The sequence below is a fragment of the Calypte anna genome, chromosome 17 (genome assembly GCF_003957555.1).
Source record: "Calypte anna isolate BGI_N300 chromosome 17, bCalAnn1_v1.p, whole genome shotgun sequence".
Taxonomy (NCBI): domain Eukaryota; kingdom Metazoa; phylum Chordata; class Aves; order Apodiformes; family Trochilidae; genus Calypte; species Calypte anna.
In genome coordinates, this window is record NC_044262.1 from 1,889,546 (window position 1) to 1,908,710 (window position 19,165).

Genomic DNA, 19,165 nt, shown 5'->3' on the forward strand with positions numbered 1-19,165 from the left:
TGCACCTCTCAGCTGACCCAAAGTGATTTGTTTTGACAGTCTCTCTCCCACTCAGTTAAGTTTTCCAGACTTGCAAGGTGGGTAGGTTTAGATTGCTAATGAAATGATGAAAGCAAAGGGCCAGTGTTAGTTGTTAGCAACACTCAACCTCCTCTGCATGGGGCATCCTGTCTCAAAACTGAAGCATTTCCATAATGCCAATCCCCACCCACACTTTTTTGCTTCCTTTGTCATCTGTGAGCTCCTGTGTTTTACCATGGCATTGTAAATGAAAAAGTTGTGGGTCTGTACCAGACATGTAGTGGCTTGGGTGGTTCTGGGAGATCACAGCCCCAAGTATGAGGACCCAATCCTTGTAAAAACTTCCTCTATTTTCTGTCCTTGGCATAGCCTGACCTTGGATGAGGTCTCTTGCAGCACTGTTCAGGCAGCTCTGCTGGCCCAGGGAAGGTAGCACAGGCTGGAGAGAGTGGGATCAATGGAGAGTGAGCAAGGTGGACCTCATTCCTGTGGCAGCAGTGTTTGTTTAAACAAATTACCTGACAAATTGCAGGAGGAAATACCAGCAGTAGGTTACTCAAATGTGGAAGTTTATGTAAGGCAGTGGTGGACAAACAAGGGTGAAATGAATGGTTCTGTGTGGGTTAGACTGGCAAGAGGATTCCCTGGGAGTTAGCAACTGATGGTCAGGAACAGGAGCAAAAGACATGAAAGTGCCAAAAAAAAAAAAAAAAGCCATCCTTTTGCCCGGAACATGGAACACCTCCTGGTTTGGGGTTTGTTCCTAATGCTGCATCCAGTGTGTAGAGGATTGACAAACCCCAGTGCTGGGGGTGCCTGGAGCAGAGGGAGGTAAAGTTGCCCCTTCTGGGGAGACCTCACAGTTGAGTCACCTGGGAGTGTCCATGAAAGTTCACTTTGAGAGCAGCCTGATTATCTAGAGTAGGGTCTGTCTGTCCCTTAAAACTCACTGATTTGATGCCTCATGCTCCACTTCATGGGGGAATACAGATTTTAAACTGGCTCTCTGAGGTAGGCAGTGAGAGGATTTAGGAAGGCTTGGGGTTTAAGGGGACAAATGCAATCTCCTTCTGCCTGTGCTGCAGACTTGCTGCATTAATTCAGGAAAATCAAAGGAGTCCTCCACTGGTTTCACCATCTATAAGTAGGAAACAGAATCACATGCAGAGGGAGGGAAAATGCAGGGAATGGTTTGTAGGCTCTGCAGAGTTGCTCTGGGGCCTGGAAGTGAAGTCAGCCTGTAAATGCTGTGTTCAGTTTTGCCTTTTTTATCCTCTTCTTATTTTAAAAGTAACTCTGAGCTGTACTGCTGTTTATTCTTTTACAGTGTGCAACAACAAAAGACAGTGCAATTGCAGCACCAAATTTCACCTGACAGAACTCCAGAGACTTTGTATATGTTTTACCTTAACATTTTCCTCTTCAGCTTTTCTCTGAAGTGCCTGCAATAACTCCTGTGCTGCAACAGAAGGCAGTCTTCAGTCTGAGATTTCCTTGCCCAAATGATGATACACAACCTAATGCAAATCACCAGAATCTGCCATTAGATGTCTCCAAGTGGCTCCTTTTCTGGGGGATAATAGCTCCTATTCAAAATGCATGCATACAGATTCTATTGATGTCAGCTGATGTTTCCCACTAGACTTGTGGTTGCCACTTCAAGCAAGGATAGAATTAAAAAAAAAAATAAAATAAATCCCATAGTTTAACAGGCTGAAAACAGCACCTTGGTTATCCCACCAGCAGCCAAGGGCTGGCTCCTGGGTTAGGGACTGTCCCTCTGACACATGTGGTGGGTTTATGTCACTGCTACTTAAGTGAGTTTATGTCCCCAAAGGGACATGCATGTTTTGGTTCAGTTTAGCTTGTTTCTAGTGCATTAGGATTGACTGATTTTGATTTAATTTGAACCAAACTGTGGCCATCAACCAAGTGAGTTTGGTGACTTTATTGGGGGCAGTTTAAAACAGATGCCTGTGAATGTGAGCTCCCTTGTTCTGCTGAGGATTGAGGATTCCTCTGAGAGCATCTGGGCTGTGAGCTGGAACAGGATGAAGGACATGAAGTCTTTTTCTGCTGCCCCTGGAAAAGGGGGTGCATCCCCAGAGCAGGCAGCTGGGAGTGGCTGAGAACAGTGACAGCTTTAGCTCTGTGGTGATATTCACCAGGAGCTCTCAGCTCTTCAGCACCATCCCAGAGGAATGGTTGTACCAGGGGCTGGGCTTCAGTCACCCCCCTGTGGGTGGGGACACAGGACCAGGTTGGGGAACTGCTGCTTGAGCTGTTTGTGACTCAGCAGCAAGGTCTGGGAAGTGATTTCTCAAAGAAAAGTGTTCAGGTAGAAGGGAGAATGATGGAGAAGGAATTAAAGGAGAAGCCTGGCATAGAAGGCTGGGAAAGGAAAGGATATGACAGGGTGGCAGTAAGGGCTGGGCAGAAGTAGAGGAGGCAGGAGGATGGTTGGTTGGCTGGCTGAAGTTGTAGTTTCTGAACATTCAGTCTTGATGGTTTTTTTATGCTGAGCTTGTGTGAGCAGCTGAATAAACACTAATTTTAATGACCAAGGCTCATGCTTTTTTTAAAAAGCCCATCATGGCTGTGGAATATGGCAGAACTAATTGGATCTGAATTATTCTTGCAAAAAGTTATCATGCTTTTCACAGCATTATTCAAAATGTTGTTAATCAACTTTCTTTGTCTGGTTTCTCTTTTCCTCAGTGAAAATTGTCATCCGAGGGGACAGGAACACTGGGAAAACCACACTCTGGCACAGACTGCAGGGAAAGAAATTTATTGAGGAATATATTCCAACTCAGGAGATCCAAGTCACCAGCATCCACTGGAATTATAAAAGTAAGAGGGAAGTGGGTGGTGAGGGTGGCAATCATGGGACAGTGCCTTGGGGGTAGAAATTCCACAGCAGCTTTGATTGCTTCTTTCTTCTGTGTGTGCTTGGGAGATGAAATGATCTCTCATCATTCTTGTTATTTTAATTTATTATTCAGTTTCTCAGTCATGTTTTTAAACACTTTATGTAGAAACTGTGTAAGTGCTACGGGATGGATCCCTGAAAGCTGCAATTCAAGGGAAGTGTTTAAGAGGTGACACCTTCTTACACCTCTCCACTGTTGTCTGGGAAAGCAGTGCCTTAGTGTGTACTGCTGGCTGCAGAGTGCTTGGCCAAATAGCAACTGAGCACAGATTTTAAAGTGATTTGATCCATGTTTTCTGCTAATCCAAGTTACAGAGTTAAAAGGATGCACTGGCACTCCTGCTGCACTGTGCCTTCCAAAGCTGAGAAGGTGAAATGCTGCTGTGTGTGAGTCATATACCAACACAGAAGCTCTGAAGTAATTATCCTCTTGAGTGTTCAGGATAATCAGGAATGAAGCTGGTGATGAAAAGGAAGAACTTACTGGCTTACAAGCTAGCAGGAGCACTGGTGCTCATAGAACAAAAAAAAACCCCACACCTGGAAAAATAGTTTTCCCCAATCTCGTGCAGTCAATTTCTTTGCAAAATTCTTTGCTTCCCCTCTGTGTGTTGGTTGGTTCTGCTCAGCTGTCTGGAAGTGCTGCTGCTCAGCAGGATGTCAGTACTGGGGAAACTACTCAGCAGCACAAAAGTGAGAGTATTAGGAGAAGGAGGTGGGGACATCTGGAGCTCAGCATCTCAGGTTACGTCCTAGGAGAGCCCTCCATGTCACCCCAAAGACTTACTTCTCTGAAATGGGGTTCCAGCTTCTCTGTGGAAGCCCCTCCTTCTGGAAAGGAGCAGCCCTCTGGACTGTTCCTGTGCCCCTGCAGAGTTTGCCATCTGAGAAAGGAAAACATCCCCTGTCCTTTTGCAGAAAATCCAGTCTGTTGGGTTGACTGTGCTGGTCTGCCCATCCCTTTGTCCTTCAGCACTGCCAGTCCCAGCTCGTGGTTTGAATTTAGGGGCAGAGCTCTGCTCCCTGAGCTGTATCCCAGCACTTGCAGGGCCATGGTGCATCCTGGTCAGACTGGAGCAGCCCCTGCTCTGCCACTGCCTTGGGTGAGCACCTGGGTGCCAGATGAGTGGGTGATGGGGTGTGGTTGGGCTTCAGCCATGTCTGGCTTGATGGTCTGTGGAAGGAGTCAGGGACAGGATTGATCTGGGGAGCTGGATCATTGGGGTGGAGGTTTTAGTGCTGTGTGACCACTGTGATTTCAGTCCCAGCTCAGGCTGTGCTGCATGGGGTGGGCTGATGTTCCTCCTGTGCTGCCCACTGCTCTGCTGGCAGAGGGGAAGATAAGCAGGAGTTGCTATGAGGCAAAACAGAGGCTGGCTTTGCTTCTTGTAAATGTAAAAAATGGATCTTTCTCCAGAAGCAGAGGATCAAAGTTTTCCTTTATTCATAATCTGTCTTTACAATGTTTTGAAACATGTAAGTTAAGCCAGCAGTGAATTCTTCAGTGGAAATGTTTCCTGGCTTGACAATGGCACTTAGCTAAATTCTCATGCCATCCTATGGGATTATTTTCCACTTTGAGACATTATCCTCTTATTTTGTTGCCTCATATTCAGAGCTGCTCTAAGTACAAGCTTTAGCTTTGTAGTCTGTAGCATTTCCAAAAAGCAACTGTTTCTTGGAACAATTTCATGAACATCAAAGTGCTTATTTGGATTCCACAGAAACGTGTACCCAAAGCTGCCTGTCCCTCATGCCATTGGGAAGTGAAGCTGCTGGCAGGGCACTGCAGTTAGAATTTTGCTTTTCTTGTTTCAGATTTTAGTAGCTCAAACCTGTGTTGCTGCTTATAATTTACTGATTGCTCCCAATACTGTATTTTTCACAAAACAGGACTTGAAATGTGCAGAAAGAATGGATTTCTGTAGCCACAGGGCTGTCTGCACTGTTTGTCATGTTCACATAAAAATGTTATTGCTAGTAAGGCTGATCTTCCTTAATTGTGTGTATACCTTTTTTTTTTCCCCAGTTGTGTATCTTGCTTATAGACCAGGCTTTTTTCTTCAAATTAAATTGATGTGTTTTTTGAAAGACTGTGGAGAACTCCATGTTCAGAAAAGAATCTACACACAGTGTTTATAACATGCTTCAACTCTGACATAAAACATCAAGGAAATCTGGCTGTCACTTATGTGACTAAGAGTCCTTAAGAAGTTCTTTAGATAGCACAATTTCTGTGTATAAATTGGACCTTCAATGGCAACTCTTCTTGTTATGTTTGGGGTTTCTTTTAACTCACTCAAGAATTCCATCTGACATTCAGCTGCTGCTTTGGCTCTCTGTGGTGTGCACTGTGTTGATCATCTTCCTAAAACCCTCTTCTAACACTGTTCCTTATTCTGCTTTTAGCCACTGATGATATTGTAAAAGTTGAAGTCTGGGATGTAGTTGACAAAGGTAAGATTTATAACTTCCTTTCTAATGGAGATTCTTTGTTCTTTCTCAGTTTTAATTAAAAATGTACATGGGATTCAGAAATACCTGCTTACTTATACTTTATAAAAACACCTATACTTGTTATTTTCAGGTGTATGGATATTACTGCATGAAAAAAATAGGGAAAGGAGAGAGGAGTCTCCTTTATTTGGAATTATATTCCATGATTTGGAATCCAGACTTAGATCAAACCTGATATTCAGAAACAATTGTATCATGTGCTCTCTGACAGATGAAATAGCCCACTGCCTGGAGTATTCAGACTCTCTGAACTTTATTATAAATGTCATCTTCTGTCCTTCATAGTTTCAGAGATGTTTATGACTTTTGTTCTGTTTATAGAAGTTCTTGCTGAGCTGTTTTTCTAAAGCAATGCCATCATTAAATTGATCAAATATTATCTGCAGTGCATGATGTATGCAGGAGGGAAGAATAAAAGAGAAGCCAATTACTTATATTCACTAAGGACAGAAAATGCAATATATTTAATCCAAAATCTTTCTAAATACCTAGCCAAGGACTGTATTATAAATACATTTTCCATTAGCTTTCAATTTTTGTCAGAGTAGAAAGTCCTGTTTTATCAAAGTATAAAGTCCTATTTTATCAGAAGTAAAAACAAACCCCAAAGACACAAGTGAGCACCCAATGTGGATGCAGTGGAATGCAGTGTTAGCATCCAGCTGTAACTCTGAGCAGCCCCTTCTGTAGCCCCAAATGCAGACACTGCTTGGCTTTTCAGAGCCATTTTGTACCAGCCAGGCTCCTGGTGCAGCTGCAGCCAGGAAAGCAGCTCTACAAGTGAGCATCTTTTGTTCTGTGGGTTGTACTCCTTGTCTGTGTGTGTCTGCTGCTCAAGTCTGTTGACCACAGTCACTGAAACTTCAGCTTTTATGGTTTGGCTGCTGCTGCCTTTCCTGCAGCCTTAGCTGGAACCTGTGCTGGCACAGACTCCTCAGAACTGCCTCAACCTGTGCAGCTTCCACCTGTGCTAACACTGAAAAATAAGATAAATACAACAGGAGGTAGGAGAGGGAGAAAAGATAAAAGAAAAAGAAAAAAAGATAAAAAGAAAAGATAATTAAAGATAGCAGCTTTAGTTCAGATGCATAATGGAGCCTTTAGGCTAAACTTGAGCCAGTAACTTTAAATGAAAATCCTGGGTGCTTAGGCCTTTCTTTAAACCCCAGTTTTCACTGTGTAGACAAAACCTTACATAGGTCAGAGGTACTGCTGGAGTGAGTCTGATTATAGTTTGGCTCTCAGATCCTGGGATAACATGTGCAGGGCTGGAATCTGAGCAACAGATTCCAACATCAGCATCTGTTTTCTCCTTGGAACTTCAGTGTGGATAGACAGTTAATTGGGGAATCATGTGGTCCCAGCATTTGTTTCTGTGAATAGCTGCTCTGAGCAGAGGCATCTTCTGAACCAGAGACTTGGCATTTTTTTGGCAAGGCAGATCAGATCTGATACGTGCAGATGTGATAACAGCTCTTGGGGTCATTTCTGAGAGTGGAGCATGTGTTAGAGATCTCAAGGGACTCTTCTCTCCACTTTGTGTGCTCTTGAAATGAAACTCATTCTATTAAGATCCCTACTTATGGACCACAGATTTCTATTTTTATGTAATCAAATGTGCTTAATCAATACGGTGTAAAAATTCAGGTCATCCTGATGGAACAAAATCAAATCCTGTCCTATTGCCATAGCATTGCATTCTTCAGAAGTACAACTTGATGAAAATTAAATTAACTGTTAAGAGCTTGCTTCTATCCAGTTTTCATCTTAACATTATCTCATGACATTTTTTGTTCTTCCTTCTCTATGCTCAGGACAAAAAATCCTCCTGCGTGATGCTTTTGGTGAGAGCAACACCAGCCTAGCCTGTAGATTTTAGTAGTGAAGTATCAAGTGCTGCTGCAGTGTAGTGCTGACAAGACCTGATCCTCCTTTTTTCCCCTTGCCTATCAGATCCTGGCTCAAGTGCATATTTAGAGTTGTGCAGAGTGCTGCATTTTTCAGCCTGAAACCAACAAAAAAATGCATGTTCTGAACCTGCATTTCAACAAATGTTGTTTTCCAGGTGCATTTTGTTGGTGGTGTTTCCCCTTTGTGGAAGAATTGTTCCTTGACAGAGAAAGTTAAGAGAAAGCTTGGTGTGGGGATGTAGATAGACTGCCTAAATGAAGTATCTGTAAACCAGATTTCCACCTTAGTCTTGTAAAGCTTCTTGTGAAGACCTTCATGCCCTTCTCTGCTGTGCAGTGCTGCCATTTTTCACGTCTCGTTGTGAATGTGCACAGGAGGGTTTGGATAAACTTAATAAATTGCACCCTGAAAAACCTTATTTACATTTTTGCACTGAAGTTAAATGTGGTTTTACCAAGTGCTTTTTCTCCTCACATTTCCCAGCAGTGTCCTCCCCATCCTTGTTAGTGGAGCAGTGAGCTTTGGTGTTTCCCTCCAGGCTGTTGTAGGAAGGCAAGTTATAACTCCATTGGCCCTGCCTGCCTGGTGCCTTGGTGTCATTAATTTACCATACAGATGTTAATTTATAGTTGTGGGGACATTTATTGTCCTCTCCCCTTTTGCTTGACTCTTTGGGGTATTTCAAGGTGCAGACTCACTGGAGAACAGAGCTCCCTGCAGCCTGCTGGGTTCTCCTCAAGCCTCAGAGTGGGGTTGGTTTGTGTAATGATGCCATTTGTTAAAATCTTAACAAAGCAGAGCTTGCTTCCAGCCATGGAGTATATTAGATTTTGTGCAGTGTGTGTAGTAAATACTGTCTCATTTGCTGCCCTTGGAACTAACAGAACATTGGAAAGATATCAGCTAGAAGTCACAGACCTGACTCATCTTTCTGGCTTGCAGCAAGTTGCATAACTGCTACAGGTCATAAAGCTCTAACAGATCCTGAATGCAAAGAAGCTGTTTAAATGCAGGTGATTCAAGAGCAGTTCTGATCTCCTGTCCTGTAACTTCTGCCAGTTAGGTTCTGTTCCCACACAGTTACTGAAGGGATCAAATAATATTTTTTCAGTAGCCCCCAGAATAGCATAAACATTTTCCCTCCTATGGGAGATTCCTCTCTCTGCCTCTTCCCCCCTCTCCCTCCCAGAGGTGCATTTCAGGAAAGGAGGAATGATCAGAATGAATATTTATGCTATTTTCAGGTCTTTCAGTTAGGTAACACTGGGAATGCAGATGTTCTAGCCTTGTATATTTGAATGGTGAACAGAAGCTTCTCCCTCACACTGTGGGCAGCATTTTTTGGCAAGCTGTACTGAGCCCTTGGAATCCTGCAACAGAATTGATGGCACACAGAGATGCAGAGAGGCTCTCAGGTGCTGGCCACAAACCCAGTCTTCTGGTGTTCATTAAGAACTATTCTGTAGACTTCAGGGCACTGCTGCAAGGTGATTTGGTCTCAGTGTTGCTGCTCTGTGTGTAAATAAGGAGCAGTCATCACTCAAGGTGGAAAAACTGAGCAATCACAACAGGAAAACCCTTGCTTTCTAATTGAGGCACCTGGATTGCACAGCAGTGCAACTTAAAGCCCAGGGCCTCATTCATATTATGATCTTCTCTATGCACTTGGCTTTAGAGGCTGAATTGCATCTTTTCAATAAATACATCTTGCCTGTATCTAGCTCATCCTGCAGTTTTGGTTCCAGAAATAGACACTGGGCATCAATCCGCACACACACGCGTTTTGCAGCTCTGGTGCTCCTTTACAAATGACCTCTTTAACTGCAGTGGGGAGCATCATGTAAGAATATTACTCATTCCTCTTGATACAGACATAATATCACAAGGAGGGAGAGGTGTGTGAGGGGTTTATTCAGTCTCAAAGCATTGATTTCAAATTGGCTCAGGTCAGAAAGACACCTTGATTGCTCAGGACGAGAGGACCTGTGAAGTGTATTTGTGGTTGCTTTGGCTTCTGTTGTAATGCCCAAAAATTCAGGTCATGCCAAGCATAATTTAGCAGTAACTGCAGAAACAGTGATGTTTTGACATTCAGAGAAGCCACATGAATGCCACTGACTTGAAATGAATTTAATTGAAGTGGGAAAAGGTGTGTGTGTCCCAGACTTCAGCTGCACTGAAAAAAATCAGAGTACTTGGATCCTCCAGGGAAACATGAATGGGGAAGGGATCAGGATTAATATTTCTTACCCTTTCAGATCCAGCACTCAGATGCCAAGGAGGCAAACATTTTGAAGTGATGCACAGAAGCCCCCAGCAGATGCACAGTCAGGGCACAGGGACTGGAATCTCCTGCTGTATCCTGCAGCATTAAAACTTTCATGAATAACTGTATTTCATAACTGCTTAACCTTGACCTGCATACAAAAAGAGAGAAAAGCTTGTTTCACATTCAGCATCTGACAGAACCATGAATTTTACAAGTAGCTGCCCCTGGTAAATTCAAGCAGAGTTGAATAATTGGTGGAAGCTATTTTGGTCCCCAGTCTTGCAGAGTCTGTTAAAGAGATTCTTTTTTGTGGGTGCATCTGAGCTGCCAACATATTCCAGTGTCAGTGATGCAGGGTTTTTTCCTGAAATTACAAGAAGGAATTCCAGTTGTCTGCCATTATAATTTAGTTAACTTGTCATTTTGTCATTACTTAGACTAAAAGAAAGTGAAGTACATAGAGTTCTTAATTGCTGTCACTAACATCTGGAAGGTACCTGTAAAATCTAACTTCAGACCTTGCAGTGCTCATCATTTGGTAAAACACTGGAAACTCCCATAGATAGATTAAAGTTTAAACAATACCTGGAGATCAAGGACAGATTATTCCATGGTATATCCACACTGAAGTTGTGTGGCAGTAGGGGAAAGATGTCCTCACTCTCACATACTGAGATTCTGGCAATGCTGAGTATCTCCACCAGAAAATCATGTTAGCTGATGGCCACTCTCCTACTCATAGGTACAGACAGATGGTGATGTCTTCTCCATCTGCTGTGGTTTCAGGCTGGAAAATCATCACAGCATAACTCATGTTCTGCAGAATTTTCAGGGTGCTCAAGGCTTAAAAACACCAAAGCCTTTTCAGGGCAGTCAAAAGCCAGTGGTTCCTTAAAATGCCAGTGTGTGAACTTATCCAATCCTTCTGAAGCTGTGATAAATGGGAGAAGTTGCAGGGCATCTGCCCTTCAAGTATCTGGGCTGTATTTTAGCATGTTCCTTAGAGGAAACTGGTGAGTTGGAGACAGAGCTCCTATGGAGGACATCTTTTGTCACCTGTGCTAGTGATGACCAGATGTGACCCTCTGGCTCTGGCCTTTCACACAGGTGTAGACTGTCTCTCCTCTTCTTCTCCACAGCTCCCTTACTACAGTTTGATGTTGCTTGGATTTCCCCTTGTATAAGTAATTCTGTCTTTTGGCTGTTAAATTGTCATAGAGTCCTGCCACCCCTTTTGTTTTTCCTTTTTTTTGTCCCAAGTCACTCCAAAGCATCCAGTGGCCTCTGAGATCACGTTTATTCATAGCAGAGCAATGTCACAGCATCTCTCAGGACAGCCACATTTCTAGTGCTGCTGTTCATCCCCACGATCTTTTGCTCCATCAACTCTAAATGCAACAAAACATGCAACAAAGCAGCTTCCATTTGTGGCCAGGTGTGCACCAAACCCTGCCAAACTCAGGCATTGGGACTTTGTGCTGTGAAGAGGGTTGTTTGAGCTGCCCCAGACTTTCTTCCTGTTCATCTTTGAATGAGACTAGCTGGGATTCTTCAACAGCATAGTTAATATTCTTCAGCAAATCATGCCTGTCCCACTCCTCCTCATTCCCCATGCTTACAGCAGAAGTTGGATTTGCTTTAAGGATGTTAAAAAGGATGTTAAAAAGCTTTAAGGATGCTGTGGTCCTGCCCACGCCCATCCTGGACTGCTCTGCCCAACATAACCCTTTTTTTTTTTTTTTTTTTTTTTTTTCTTTTTACAATTTTTTTAAAGGAAAATGCAAAAAACGAGGAGATGGTTTGAAACTGGAAAACGACCCTCAGGAGGTGAGTCACCTTGAATGTGGATCTTTACCTCCTAGCAGGGGCCTCTGGACCACCCTTGGTCCATGGAATGTAAGTTGTGTGTTTGTTTCTGCTGCAGGTGGATTTGGGGCAGTGTGTGGTCCTTGGTGCTCTCCACTCTTTTACCCATGCATTTAATTCTGGTTTGTGCCCTCACCACAACTTCCCTGCTGTTTTACATTCTGTCTTTTGGGAGTGACTGCACCCCAGATGTTTGCTCTGCTTTGTACCTGTCTGCAGGTGGGCAGTAGCAAGGAGTCCTTGAGAATGGGCTTCTCATGAGACCTGAAGAAGTCACTTGATGCCCTGTGCTTGGGCTGGTCCTTAGAACTGGGCTGACAGTTAAATTTATCAGCCTTCCAGAGGAGGGAGGAGCAATAAAAGTGCTTCCTAGCACATCAAAGTAAACACAGTGGCTTCCTCAGGGCTCTTGCACAAATCCTTTGAATCTTCTGCTGGAGAAGTGCTGGATGGGAGACCACACTACCACATTCCCCAAACCACAGCATGTGGGCTGCCAACAGACTTCCCTGGCATCTCTTTCAAAAGATGCATGCTTTAATCCTCAGGAAAAATTCAGTTTAAAGGCCCTTGATCCCATGATCTCAGCAGCAGCTCTTCAAGAGCTTTCCTGCTCCTGTTGATGTGGCAGTGCTGGGGCTCAGTCAATAACTGCTTTGTTCAAGTGGTGGGAAAGGCACTGAGGACTCTGGGGATGGGTGAAGTTACTTCTTTCACCAGGGTACCAGTCCTGCTGCATGTGTTGGGTCAGATTAGGGGAATTTTCTTTAAAAATACTCTCCCATGGGGACAAAGGCTCTATGAGAACAGATAGCACAGCTGCTTCTTCCTTTGCCAACATGGGTGCATTTTCCACTCCTGGGAAATGAGTGAGAATTGTGCCATAGATACCAAATTGCAGCAGGAGCCTTGAAGGTTGAGTTTGTGCTTTGCAGTGTGCAGAGTCCAGATAATGAAAAGCAAATCAGTTACTAATAAATCTTTTCAGCCCTGCATGGGAGAAACTCAGCACAAACTGCATCCTGGCTTTGTGCACCAGAAGCATCAGAAGTACAGTCAATATTTGCTCTGAGCAACCTGATCTAATTGAGGATGTTCCTGCTTCCTGCAGGGGGGTTGGACTGGGTGGCTTTTAGAGGTCCCTTCCAACCCAAATTATGCTATGATTCTGTGATTCTGTTTGGGTCAGCAAAAACCTGGGATGGGAGCTGTGTCCTCTGTCCTACATCCTGTAGCTTATGTGGAATTATCTTGTCCATGCAGGACAACTGCCAGGTGCTTCACATCCTGCTGCTGTGGGCAATGGGAGCTGTGAAGCACCAGGTGTCTTGTTTAACTGGTGGTGATGTAAAATCCCCAGATACTGTCACTTTGGAGTGTGCCTGTTCACATCCAGAGCTGTGGCTGGTACTCACCTGAGGCTGAATAAAATTACTTACTACTTTCTTTGCTTTTATTTCTTCAGGCAGAGTCAGAAATGGCTCTGGATGCAGAGTTCCTGGATGTGTACAAAAACTGCAATGGTGTCGTGATGATGTTTGACATCACCAAGCAGTGGTAAGACATCTTCAGCAGTGTGAGCCCCATGATTCTCCTTTGTTCAGTGAAGATAAATAACTTCTATACCTCCTGATTCCCAGATGGACTCTGATAAGCTGCCTCAGGAGTTGTAGCAAGCTTGTATCCCTTAAAACATTAGCTCTGTCTCCTGAAAAGTCTTCTCATATGCTCCTCTCCTGGGCTTGTTCCAAGTGAGCAGCCTTCCTGTGGGCTCATGTACTGTGGCGTCTGATCCATCCTGGTGTTGGAGTGCTGTCATGGGTGCAAAGCATCCCAGGCATCATACAAACCCCTGCTCTTGAGAACACAAATGAGAAATTCCCTGGAATATTGGTATTAGTAAGGATAATATAAGAGGCTGCATTAACGTGCAGAGAAAATGAGCTGTTCCTTTTGCATATCTGCTGGTGAGGGTGAGAGACATATGGAAGGCAGAGTGGAAAGAGGAGGTGGTTGAGGTTCCTGCTTTATGTTTAAGCTTTTACAGGTTTGGTTTGGATCAGTGAGCTGACTGACAGCTGAAGGGAGTGAACCCTTTCCTTCTGCTGACCCCACACTTTTTTATAGAACTGTGGGAAATGGTGTGAGGTGCAGGTGCAAGTAGATTATTGAATTTATTGAAGTAGATTATTGAAACAACTTGTCAAGTTGTTTTTTCATGAACACTGACACAGACAACATATTTAATACAAATGTATTACTCCATGGGTGAAAAAAAATCTTGGGAGGATTATGGAAAAAAACACCTTACTCTTGGGTTTTGCATGCACCTGCTCACGGGGTGATGCTTCCCACTCATCTGCCTGTGTCTCTCTCTCTCCTGTGATGAAGGACATTTAACTATATTCTAAGGGAGCTTCCTAAGGTGCCAACCCACGTTCCAGTGTGTGTGCTTGGGAATTACCGGGACATGGGGGAGCACCGCGTCATCCTGCCCGGAGACGTGCGGGACCTCATCGACAACCTCAACAGGTGAGATGGCACCACGGCCACCAGGCTGCTGCCACCTCTCAGATCCACATCACTGTCATCCCCCTGCCTGCCTTTTGGGCTTTTGTAGCTCCGAGCAGCTCCTACAGCAGCTTCAGTTTACACTGAGGGCTTTTTTTTCCTTTAGACAAGGAGCTTGTTCTATTCCAGGGAACAGTTGAGTGCCTGACAGCCTGTGCCTTTCAGAAGTACCTTCTGGATAGTCCTTCTGAGTGAAAGAATCTCTCCCTGCAGTGCAACTCTTCTCTGCTCCAGTAATTCTCCAGGCTAGGGCAGCTGTCTGCCTGGCTCTTCCTCCAAGTGCATCCTCAGACAGCATTTACTGGCACAGCCAAGCCACCCACCTCCCTTGCCAGCCAGGCAAGATTTTCCCTTATGCAGAGATCTGATGCACTGTTACGTAATATTAAATATTATTTCTTGGGTGGAATTCAATAGTTTGTACCTTTTTGTGTGGTTTTCTGTTTTTAAGGCACTTTTTTCATTTTTCTACTCTCTTACTTGTTTGTGCCTGTGTCAGGCACACAGACTTGGTACCAGTTTTAAGGCTTGATTCCATAATGCAATAGTTTCTTCACAAGTTCATCCCTTGATGGGACTTAGCTGAGCTTAATGCCCCCAGTTGGTGCTTGTGACTTAGTGTGGGTCTGTCAGCAGTTTTAAAAGAAAACCTTCCCTGAGAAATGATCAGCTTGCATAGCTGTGAAACCCCCAGACTGGTAAACCAATGTCCCAGTATCCTGACAAAGCATCTCTCAGCCTGGCAGCCACATGACACTGTGACACCAGAGCTGCCTTCTGCCACCTCTCAGGAGGGATAACCTGGGATTTGGTTTGTAAACAAAATGATGAATCCCAAGCAGGGTGACTTGCTAGCCTAGATTTGGGGGTTGAGGGGATGGCTTCTAAATGGGGACCACTTATGGTGTGAAATTCAGCACTTTGCCTCTTCTGGGTGTACAAAATCCATGTCCTTTTACAGTTGTCTTCTCTCTACCTATCTGGTTGAGACAGGCCCCCTGGCTCCTCATATTTTCGCTATGCTGAGTCTTCCATGAAGAACAGCTTTGGCTTGAAGTATCTGCACAAGTTCTTCAACATCCCCTTCCTGCAGCTGCAGGTAAGAGAGGGTGTTTCCCCAGTGTGCTAGTTGGGTGTGGGACAGTTTTCATTTTCTCTGTCTCTAGGGCAGGAACTTGGTATTTGGGGTTTCTTTTGTTGTTAAAGGATCCACAAAATGATGTTAGGATACTGTGAAACCTGTCTCTGCTTGTGTGAGGGCTTTCCTCTGCTGTGCTCACCACTGCTTACCTCTGGAGAAAGGCTCCAAGGTAATGAATAAGATTGGCAAAAAAATTGCATCCAGTGGCTTGGCTGTGGTCCTTTAGAAGAGGACCCTATGGGGTGATCATACAGGGGTCTTTTGGGATTAATGTCATATGCTTTTTGGGTGTTCACTGGTTGTGGTATCATTGTTCTCTTTTGGATGAAAAAAACCCATGAAGTTGATCTTGCTTATCCTTCACCACTAAGTGAAATGTCTGTGTGTATTTTTATATAAATAATCCCCACTGAAATACTCATTTCAGAAGAACCTGATATATTAGTGGATGTTACCATGTCCTCAGGCTGCAGAGCACAAAGAGCCAGGGTAAGAAAACAGGATTTGTAAAAACCCAGTGAAACAAGTCAAGTGATAAATTTTTGAGGAGAAAATTGTAAAACTGAGCTATAAACCAACCTGCTGCTCAGTGGAGGAGATTAAAATATACCAGCATGATTAAATGATTGGTTTTATAATCTTAGCTCCTATGGTAAACCATGTGGAAACCATGAGGAATAATTAGTTCCCAGGTTACTTTTGTTGATTTTGTAGATCTCTCCTTTTTTATTCAAGTAGATGTTGGTACAAGGCAAAGACTTCCAGCCAGATTTGTTTCTGAAAGCTGCTCATAAATGATACTGTTGATAATCAGTCTGTGCAATGATTTTCATAGTCATAAGCAGGAAATACCAAAGCATTTATTGTATCACTATTGCTTGGAAGCAGCTTTAGGATGCAAGTCTTGAAGGACCTTTTATTTAAATGTGCTGTGTATAAGTAAACATGATCTGTAACCTGAGACAGAAAGCAATTAGGACACTTAGATAAGGTAATTGGCCCCAAGCCCAGAGAATTTCTTGGACAAATCTTGGTCTTCAGGGAAAGATAGAAAAAATAAATGTGATATAACCTGAAGCAGCTTGGGGAGTCAGGAAAGGCAAAGGAAATGGGGTGACCAGCTCACAGTTGTTCTCAGTGGGTTTGGGGTAACACTGAGGGTAAACCAAAAGATGCCTGTGCCTCATAATTAGACTCCCAAGTCCTGTGGTTTTCATGTAACACAACTAAATAATTCAACACTGCAGAAACAAAACTGAAAAGATTCCTCATTACAGTTTAGATCCTGAAGTGCTGCTCCTGGGTGGCTCTGGGGGCTTTGCTGCCCCTTGGTTCTTCATTTGAGTTCATGGGGAGCCAGGCTGGGCCTGATGAACATCCAGTGAAGCATCATGGTAAAATGTGTAGGAAAATCACAGCTAGGCTAAATTCCTAAAGATTCTGCTTAAACTTCCAGAGAGATTTGCCAGTTACAGTCTCCAGAAAGGAGTAATTTCCCTGGTGCAAAGCAGGATTAAAGGATAGGAATGCTACCAGGTATTACATGCACCTAGGATTTCATCAGTCTTAGTTGAGCTCTGAGGTTTCTGTGTTGCTCCCAACCCACAGCTCTGAAGGGGGGAAGGTGCTCAGCTGTGTGCTGGGTTCCCTTAGCAGTTCTGGCACTCAGTGCATGGGTTTTAAGTTGCACATTTCTGGGTCCAGCTTCCATTCATGCATTATTCGTGAAGAAAGTGGTGGCTGAAATTCATACCCCCAGCATAAAGCACGTTCCCTCTAGCAGCCCAGGCTCTTCAATTATTTATCAGTTCCTTTCCAGGGGAAGGATTGTCAGCCTGGAGAGTGCAGTTTAGCTGGGGGTATTGCTGGTGGCCCACATAATGTGCAAATGGGAGCAGGTCAATCAGGCTTTCAGAGGAGACAAAATTCTGCAGACAGCTGAATTTGCCTTTTGCCAGGAAGCTCTTGAAAGTGGCATTCAGCCAAAGCCTTGCTCTGTGGCACCTGATTTTTTTCCCCCTTCCTTTGGGTTGTTGCTAAAAATAATTTTTTTAATATTTTAATACCAGTAAAACAGAATTTATTTTTTAAAAGTTTTTTGAAGTCCATTATTAGTGATGAAATTTTTACAAAATTACATGTAACTCTTTCATAATTAAATTTAAGTTCTTAATTTACTGGAACCTTTGAAAACTGAAGTTAAAATGACTCTGGTGTATGTCTCACTGCAAAAGTATCAGGAAAGGCAAACCACTTGTTTAATAGAAGTCATTATCTCAGTGCCTAAGGTAAGCAGTGGGGAGCAGTGTCCCTTCTGCCTCTATTTATTCAGCTAATTTGCTCAGCATTATTTCACTCATCGTAGGAAACTGAGGACAAAAAACCAGAAAATTTGCTCTTTCTTTGTCTCATTTTTGCTTACACTGTGTGAGTAGCATAAAAGAATGAAATCTGTTACTTCTATAATTTTTAATTTCTTAAGTCTTGAAGTCAATAATCTGGAATTATTCTAAAATTTTGATTAGTCCTTCTGTTCAGTGTAGTATGTTTGCTGACATTTTGTTGGGTATACCACAATGAAGGGATTCAAGTTAACTAAAATCTTAATATTTCTTTGTCTACGTGTTAGTTGAAGTCAAGTTCCATCTGCATAGGGTTCATGAATATGGTAAATAAAAACTGCCTAGCAAAGGAAACAGGAATCAGACCAAGCTCTTAACACAATGAAAACAGTAAATTGAAGAATCTAAATACCTTGGGAGCAATAAATTACCATAAATTATCATAGAAGCTCTTTATTTTAAAGAAAAAACCATATCTCTCCTATCTTTAAAGAAAACCAAGTATCTTCCAGTAAATAAGCTAACTTAAGTCATGGTAGAATTTGATATAAATCAACCTGTCCATGGAGGGTGATCTGCTTTGTATAAGATGAGTTATTTGCCCTTTAAATTTGTACACTTGATAGCTCCAATGTTGCTGTGTCTAGGAAACAATATTGTCCATAGTCTGTGCAGTAGACTGAACACCATGTCCTGATGCAAATGTTTTTCTTCCCATGGGGATTTTATTCTGCAGATTGTGTAGATTTCCTTTTGTGCTCTTCCCTCCAGTGGGATGTCTGCAGTTCATGGCCCTGTTGTCAAACACAGAATTAAACATTCACCAGAGTTATTGACACTAAACTTCAAGAATATTTCTTGTAGTAGAAAGCTCAAGTGGATGTTGAGGATAAGCTGTTAAAAAAGCAAAAATCTTTGCAGTGTGAAGGACACGTGGGGTTTCTCTTCCTCTTGCTTGGGCAGTGGAGCAGCCTGGCAGCCAGCAGCATCATTGGCATCCCAGACACAGTGCAGTGCTGTGACCCATTGGACCTGCCAGCACAAGCTGTCCCTGCTGCCTGGGCCACCTCATCTATGGCCTGACACTGAACACTGGGGCTTTTGACTCCAGGAATTGGTGTGTAAAGTGACTCGTGTGCCCTGAGCCTCCCCAGGAGGCTGACAGGGTGCTGGGTGTTCCTCTGCCCAATGTCTGGGGTTATTGATCTCTTCTCCTTGCCATCCAGGCTGCTGGGGGGACTCTTCTGTTTGCAACTGGTTGGCTTCAGTGGCTCAAAACACTTGTTCTCAACTGAGGTTTTTGCTTGAATTCTGTTGGAAATATGGGAAGGGAAGGTCTGAGTTAATCTGTCCTGTGTTGCATTAGTGAAGCAAACTCACTTCATTGCACGTGTGAAATGGACTTAAGTCTTAGCTCCTGTGTGACCTGCACTAGGTGACCCTGCTCTGGCAAGGGGGTTGAACTTGATGATCTGTAGAGGTCCCTTCCAACCCCTGAGATTCTGTAAGGTTCTGAGTGGGATGTCTGTCCCCAAGCTGGGAGGCAGCAGGGACTGAGGGACAGCAACTTCTGAAATTTCACTGAGCTGACAGGT

General features: G+C 43.6%; 1 protein-coding gene across 1 annotated transcript in view; it reads left to right on the forward strand.

Moving 5' to 3' along the window:
• The window catches only part of RABL6 (RAB, member RAS oncogene family like 6), a 44,435-nt gene that overhangs the window by 2,898 nt on the left and 22,372 nt on the right, over nt 1-19,165 (forward strand). The window contains exons 2-7 of the mRNA XM_030461220.1: nt 2,740-2,874; nt 5,363-5,410; nt 11,425-11,477; nt 12,982-13,073; nt 13,908-14,048; nt 15,081-15,186. Of these exons, the coding sequence (XP_030317080.1) occupies nt 2,740-2,874; nt 5,363-5,410; nt 11,425-11,477; nt 12,982-13,073; nt 13,908-14,048; nt 15,081-15,186 (575 nt within the window). The remainder of the gene's footprint in view (nt 1-2,739; nt 2,875-5,362; nt 5,411-11,424; nt 11,478-12,981; nt 13,074-13,907; nt 14,049-15,080; nt 15,187-19,165) is intronic.